Source organism: Gossypium arboreum, chromosome 6, assembly GCF_025698485.1.
Source record: "Gossypium arboreum isolate Shixiya-1 chromosome 6, ASM2569848v2, whole genome shotgun sequence".
Taxonomy (NCBI): domain Eukaryota; kingdom Viridiplantae; phylum Streptophyta; class Magnoliopsida; order Malvales; family Malvaceae; genus Gossypium; species Gossypium arboreum.
Genome location: NC_069075.1, coordinates 31,342,454 through 31,349,760, shown reverse-complemented (window position 1 = coordinate 31,349,760; position 7,307 = coordinate 31,342,454). Strand labels below are relative to the sequence as shown.

Genomic DNA, 7,307 nt, shown 5'->3' with positions numbered 1-7,307 from the left:
TCTTTTCTTTGGTTATTTTGATATTAGGCTAGTAGAAAGTATGAACACATTATGATTTGTATTATTATTTTATAATCTACTTTATATTATAACATTTTATCACATAAGTTACTATTTTACCCTTACTTATTATTATGTTTAAATTACTTACTAATAGCCGAATGTGTTCATGCAAGAATGTAAAGGTATATTTACATCATAGGTGCTTCCATTAATAAAGACATTAGCAATTAAGTACTTTCACATTTAACCACTAAATTTTTATCTTACGCGATTAAGTCCTTTGATTTAATCGGGCACCTAAACGATCAAATTAAATCACGAAATTTTCACAGACATAAATTCACACAGAATAAACACTAAAAATAATTTCAAAATATTTTTTTGACTCAGATTCATGGTCCCAAAACTACCATTCCGACTAGGGTCTAAATTAGGCTGTTATACCGGTCACATCAAGTTTTAAAAGAAAATTCTTTTATGGGTGTCGCCTGGTCAATTGGTGGCACCGAACTGAAATGCGATGACCTGAAATATCTAGGGACATGATAGGTAAATTTTTCATTTTGATTGAAAAGCTTTAAGGGTGCCGCCTCACAGCTTGGTGGCACCAAACTTCAAATAGGGTATATTGCTTCATAAAACCCTTCTTGTTTATTATTTCTTTTTATTTCCCTTCAACACAAAAATAAAAGGTCTCTTATAAATTAATCCAAAATTTTTACTAAATTTTTTACTAAAAAGTATTTTTGTAAAAAAGCTTATTCCAACGGAAATAAATTTTATTTATTTTTTAAAAGTAATTTTTTGTAAAATTATTTTTCAAAAAATTATTAGAACGGAATAAAATAATTTGAAAAAAACTATTTTTCAAAAAATAAATGAAATTTATTTTCAGTTGAAATCGACTTTTTACAAAATACTTTTTAGTAGAAAATTTTTGGACTAATTAATAATAGGCCTCTCTATTTTTGGTGTTGATGGGAAATAAAAGAAAATAAATAAGAAGGGGTTATTAAGTAATTTACCTTTTTGAAGTTTGGTGTCATCAAACTGTCAGTTGGCCCCCTTAAAGCTTTTGAATCAAAATGGAAAATTTACATATTAGGTCCCTAAATATTTTAGGTCATTACATTTCAGTCCGATGCCGCAGATTGAGTAGGCGGCACCCATAAAAAAATATATATTTTTAAAACTTGATGTGATCGGTGGATGGGGAGAGGGGTGCCGCTGATTGGTCAAGCAGCACCGATTTTTTACTGTAGCTCCTACCTAGATTCGTAAATATTATTGCCTTTAGCCCATTTCAGTATTTATTTAATTATTTTATATTATTTTGGTAAAAAAAATCCTAAAAATACATTTTAGAAATTAATTTCCAATAGCAATATTTAGAAATCAAATATTAATATTTTATTTGAAGAAGGGCAAATAGAAGAAGAAGAAGAAGAAGAAGAAGAAGAAGAAGAAGAAATAAGAGACTACAATAAATAGTATACACAACTCTTAGCATAAAACGATAATCAAAATCTATTTTTTTTTAAAATTGGACTTATGGTTAAATCAATCAGACCATCAATTCCCGATTTAACTGATCTATTTAGTTCAAAACAAATAAATTATCAAAAAAATAAAGAAAACATTAAAAATTAAAATAAAATTAGGTTCAACCAATTTAACTATCGATTCAATTAATTTTTTAGTTTGATTCAATCGATCTGTATTAGTTCCTAAATCCACTAGTTTTTTGTCACTTTCCAAATCGATACCTCGACCACTTTGATCCAATGGATTCAACCAATTAATTTGATTGGGTTCAGACAACATTACCAATATATCATTGAAAGCATTCAAATTGAAGGTTTCTTTTTGACAATTCTGTTGTATGCCTTTAAAAAAAACTTAGAAAAATGTTTAACCAAATCACCTTATTACAAGTTAATACTAAAATTTCTAACGGTATACCAATATTTGTAACAAATATTTCTAGCTTGTATAAGTTACAAATTTTGGTATAATAATGATTCAAACGTATGCTATTTTTGGGGAAAGTAGATACTTTGACAATAAGCCACAACTTAGATTCAACAAGTTATTCCTAGTAAAATTATCATGAATGTTCTTATACTAAGAATTAGATTATATTTTGCCCTCTTAATTAAAAAATGAATAATTTAGTCTCTATATGTTAGATTAAAGAACAAATTGATATCTTTATTAAAATTTTTATTTATTTCTATAGTTAAAAATTGATTCATATACATTAGCATGAGTGACACTTTTGATTATTTCATCATTACGTTAATTTTTAATAATACAAAAATTAATTTACTTTTTTTGTTAAAAATAGAAAATGCAAATTAATTTTAATATAAAATCTTCTATCATATTTTTATCGTTATTCGTGTTATTAAAAAAAAAAGGGAAAAGAACCCGAAAAATCAACAAATAGTGTCTGGAAATTACAACATTCCCAATTCAAAAGACTGTATATAACATTGGTTAAATTGACCCATAAATCCTCATTTTCCAACAGCAACATTATAGGTGAAAAATTTTGAAGGCATTGAAGTCATTCCAGAAAAAGCCCCAACGTTCAAGGACATTTCCCCACATTTTCTGGAGTCCAACGGAGCAGACAATTAGTCTTTTACATTTCCAACTCATACCAAAACCAAAACAACTAGATTTTTTTTCTTAGGCAGATCTCAAAAGAAAAGGCTTTTAATATACATAGAAGCCGCGGGCCATCCCCTCGTTCACACACTCGTTTATTTACTTGACGCAAAGAAAGAGGGTAACAGCTGTGGTTCTGAAAAAGAGTAAAGATGGCTGGTTACAGAGCTGAGGATGACTATGACTATCTTTTCAAGGTGGTTTTGATCGGTGATTCCGGTGTCGGAAAGTCAAATCTGCTCTCGAGGTTCACCAGGAACGAGTTTAGCCTCGAGTCCAAGTCCACTATTGGTGTTGAGTTCGCTACACGTAGCTTGAATGTTGATGGAAAGGTCATCAAGGCTCAGATTTGGGACACTGCTGGTCAAGAAAGGTCTCACTTTTCCTACTTTCTCGTCTTCCTTTCCTTTTTTTTTTTTTTTGATCTGGGTATTTATAGTTCTTTTCTGATTTTGTATACAAAGATAGGCAAATATCATAAGCTATAAGGTTTTCCTTCTTCTTGGAGATTGTTTTCTTGAAATTTGTTGTTGCTTGGGAAAAGAAACTAACTTTGATTCTTGAAGAGTTTGGTTTGATCTGAAATGGGGTTTAACAAATCTTCCTTTTACCAGTATACTAGAGAAAAAAAAAAGGGTCTTGCTTATCTAGATCTGAGAGTATCTTGTAAGTAAATGGTGTTAAGATTGCTTGTTTCTTGCAAATCTGTTGTTTAGATTTAGTAACTTTCCTAATAGGCTTGTATTGCGAATAGATCCAACATAGATTTGAAGTGCATGTCAGCAGATCTTGACTATTCTTAATCTTGTGATCTTGTTATACGAGTTGTGTGCATTCATCTAAAGTTAAGTGGCTTGACAAAATGAGTAACAAACGAGATGGTCATGCTTTGCATTAATATGTTCGCTTCCTGCTAGATATAAGATATGTTTGTCTTCGTTACTTGCCCGCTTTCTGATTTTCTCATATGTTATCACTAGTCACAAAGAGATGATGATTGCTTACCAGGATCTTGAATCCGATTTGCGCGTGGAATTTGTTAGTCTAGTGTTTAGCATCAATCTAGTCTGGTATTTTGGGATGTTGCAGGGACCTTTTAGCTACAGTGTGGTAAATTGATTATGGAAGAAATGGCTTGAACAAGTAAATGATGTTAGTTTCTAGAGGGAGGGACCTTTCAAGTCCTTTGAGTGGCAACTTTTAGGGTGTGCCTTGTTAACAAAGAAAGTTGAGATGAAAGAAAAATAGGAGATGTATGATCATTTTCCATCCAAATGCAAAAAAACAAATCATCCCAAATTGGAATGACAAGAAGAGATAAAATGAGAAAGATTTAAGTTAAGTGTGCATATTTACCAGATTTTACTTTTTTTTTAATTTTCATTTTGTTTCTTTTATTTTTCTACTCTACCAGGCAATGGGTGGAAAGAAAAATATTTTTCTATACTTCAACTTTTCTACCAAGTATTCCAGCCAAAAAGAAAATGTAATTTCTGTGTTTCTACTTTTCTCCTTCTGTTAACTTTTCATCTTTCCAATTTTCTTTTTACCTTTCCAACCAAAGCTTGATTTTATGGGGAAAGAGTAGTGCGTCAATAAATGTTTTTCTTTTATTCTGGTGAAGTTGTACTTACCTTAAGGTTTCTTTAGCAATGTGGGATACTTTACTCGAAGAGCGACATGCTATAATTTACTACTATTGATTTTAAGAGAATTCTAGCGTGTTTTTAATTGAGTAATGGTACAGTCAAGTTTGTTGTTGAACACCAAAATGTTAAAATTTGGATGTTATACGCCGTTGACCAATATAGACTTGACTGGAGTTTTGGTAACTTTAGGTTTTGACAATGAAAATTTGTCAATATGACAAGTCCCTTTGATCCTAGAGGATAGAGCGAGCAACCAATGAGGTGTACCCTTTTAGGTTTCTGATTCAAGAAGTGGTTAAAAGTACTTCTGCTAAGCCTTTTAAGTCGACTGCCTCTTTCCTGTGTCCCAGATTACGGTAGGAGTGCTGCAGCTGCCAGCTTGCCACCAAGGCAATATACTTCACTATGGAATCTCTCCCATCTTAGCTGCCACATCATCACCAGTGACCAAGTTTGATAATCGCCTATTGCTGCCAAAGTGAGAATATTATTGCAAATGCTGCCTGCCATATTATCTCCCCAGCCAAATACTCCTCTACAGTCTTTTCAAATGCCCCCAGCATGGCTCAGCAATTCCCCTATTGCACATCTAGCTTGCTTCACTTCCGAGACCGCTGAATCTTGCTTGACAAATGACATGATTCTTTTGAGGCATGTTCATGTATATTGCAGGCCTTGGTTTTTCATCCCCTTGTCCGAATATCTAGTAAAGTGTCCAATCTGCTCCAAGATTGTTTGATGAGATACTGAATTGAAGTTCTCATTCATGAATTGATGAAAAATAAATATGGTTAGCATGTGCAAACTACTATATCAAACTGAAATTCTGGGGGCTTAGATATCCAAAAGACCAAGAAAATTATAAACTAGGTCTTCAGTTAGGGTTTCTATGCCTATGACTTAATTTCTGTTAGAGTTGTGTGACCTGAATCCTGTCACATGTTCAAGAAATAAAATAGAGAGGCAAAATAGGGGGATTTGTGGGGGCGAAGGACTGAGGGTGTAAAATATTTGTTTTTATTTTTCCTTCTTATTGCTTTGCGATCATTCTTACTCCCATCATCGACATTCATTATAACAATTTCTGTGAACATAGCTACTTAAGCATTGATGCTATCCCAACATTTTAAGTCCCTTCCAATCTATGTAGGATGTAAGGCTACTAAGTTGGCATATGTTTTCTGCTGTGATTCGTTGATTTGAAAAACAGACTCTAAGGCTCTATCCTCCCATCCTAGGAATAAAGTGTACGCATTAACAAATTTTAGCTGAGATGTACATCTCTGCAGAGTTTGCATTAGATAAACATTGAGGGAACTGCTTTTACATCGTGTATTAATACTTGCAGTGTAGTTTCTATATCATAGGAAGTAGATGCATTATTGAACCTTTGATTTGGACACAGTAGGTATAATCAGGGCTGATGAGATTAAATGGCTGAATGGATTATGATTCTCAATACTACTTTGTACTTCAAACATGATCATTTTGTACTTCAAACGGGAGTTGCAGATAAATGTGTTTTAATTCTAGATCCGTGACATGCTCTTCTGTTTGTTTTATGTTGTTGATCGAACTTCGCTGTTTTACTTGATAGGTATCGTGCCATAACAAGTGCCTATTATCGAGGAGCTGTTGGCGCACTTCTTGTGTATGATGTTACACGACACTCCACATTCGAAAATGTCGAGAGGTGGTTAAGAGAGTTGAGGGATCACACAGATCCCAACATTGTAGTCATGCTCATTGGTAATAAATCCGATCTTCGTCACCTTGTGGCTGTCTCAACCGAAGATGGGAAATCCTTCGCGGAGAAAGAATCCCTCTACTTCATGGAAACTTCTGCCCTGGAAGCTACTAATGTTGAAAATGCATTTGCCGAAGTTCTGACACAGATCTACCATATCGTGAGCAAGAAAGCTATGGAGACCAGCGAGGAAGGGAATGCTTCAGCTGTCCCATCAAAGGGAGAGAAAATCGATGTGGGTAAAGACGTGTCAGCTATGAAGAAGGGAGGTTGCTGCTCAAGCTAGGATGATCACACTAATCTGAAGTCAGATTGTTTAAATGATGCGGCCGGGGTTTCGATTTCATCATAAACCTTGGTTTTGTAAAATTTTCTTAAAAGGGTGCCTAAAGTAGGAGATCTGAGCAGAGATTGAATTAATTTTTCATTCATTTTTTTTCCCTGATGACTGTTATTGTTAGTAGACAAGAGGATTACGAAGAACAGGGTCTTACACTATTGCATTTAAATATGTGCTTAGAACGTCTGTTTACTTAGAACAAATTGTGCCCAACTCTTTTGTTGGAAATACCATATGCCATTTGTTTCTTCATTTCTCAAACAGATCCCAAAAAATCCCCGTAACCCATCATAAATTATTTCAAATGTTCGTCTGATTTAACCATACCAAAATGTTATGTAATTTCATGAGCTTTATGATGATATGGGTTACGGGGTTTTCAATGATGATTTTTATGACATTCGTAGATGAATAAAGTAAATATTAGCTGATGTGATGGCTAAAATAATAAAAATAATAAATTCAATAAAATAAATGGAATAATTGCATCAAGATATTATATAATAAATTCATAATAACTATATAAAATAAAATGTCACTTCGATTGAATTGAAAATGAGAAAGTTGTAGTGAAGATTAAGTACTTTTCTTGCTTTTATATAGAAGTTTTCTAGATTTTATATAAAAACTAATATTTATTATTTTTAAAAATAAAGAATAATATTATATTTGGTACTTATACTTTTATAAAATGTTTAATACAATAATTATATTTTGAAATGTCCAATGCGACATCCGAACTATCAATATATTTTTTATATGGTATGTGATGTTAACAACATTAATAAATTGTTAAATTAGTCAATAAAAATTGACACCTAGATATTTTTTTTTCAAATCATAAAATTTGTATGGTTAATATAATATTAAGTGAAAAATTAAAAAAACAAAATTA

At 32.3% G+C, this 7,307-nt stretch overlaps 1 protein-coding gene across 2 annotated transcripts; it reads left to right on the top strand.

Annotated features, from left to right (window-relative positions):
* The first annotated feature begins 2,535 nt into the window (after nt 1-2,535).
* On the top strand, nt 2,536-6,615 carry LOC108460710 (ras-related protein RABA1c-like). 2 transcript variants are annotated; one of them, XM_017760315.2, is made up of 2 exons: nt 2,536-3,049; nt 5,923-6,615. In XM_017760315.2, exons 1-2 carry the CDS (start codon nt 2,829-2,831, stop codon nt 6,356-6,358), a joined length of 657 nt encoding a protein of 218 aa, XP_017615804.1. In that variant the 5' UTR covers nt 2,536-2,828; the 3' UTR covers nt 6,359-6,615. The 2 variants fall into 2 exon arrangements, with proteins under 2 accessions (XP_017615804.1, XP_052885565.1); XM_053029605.1 differs by lacking the exon at nt 2,536-3,049 and adding an exon at nt 4,759-4,976.
* Nucleotides 6,616-7,307: the final 692 nt, after the last annotated feature.

Bases quoted from the DNA above. Each gene is read 5' to 3' on its own strand.
- LOC108460710 (XM_017760315.2), top strand. From the start codon at position 2,829: ATGGCTGGTTACAGAGCTGAGGATGACTATGACTATCTTTTCAAGGTG. The intron at 3,050-5,922 runs GTCTCACTTTTC...TTTACTTGATAG, and splicing joins GACACTGCTGGTCAAGAAAG to GTATCGTGCCATAACAAGTG.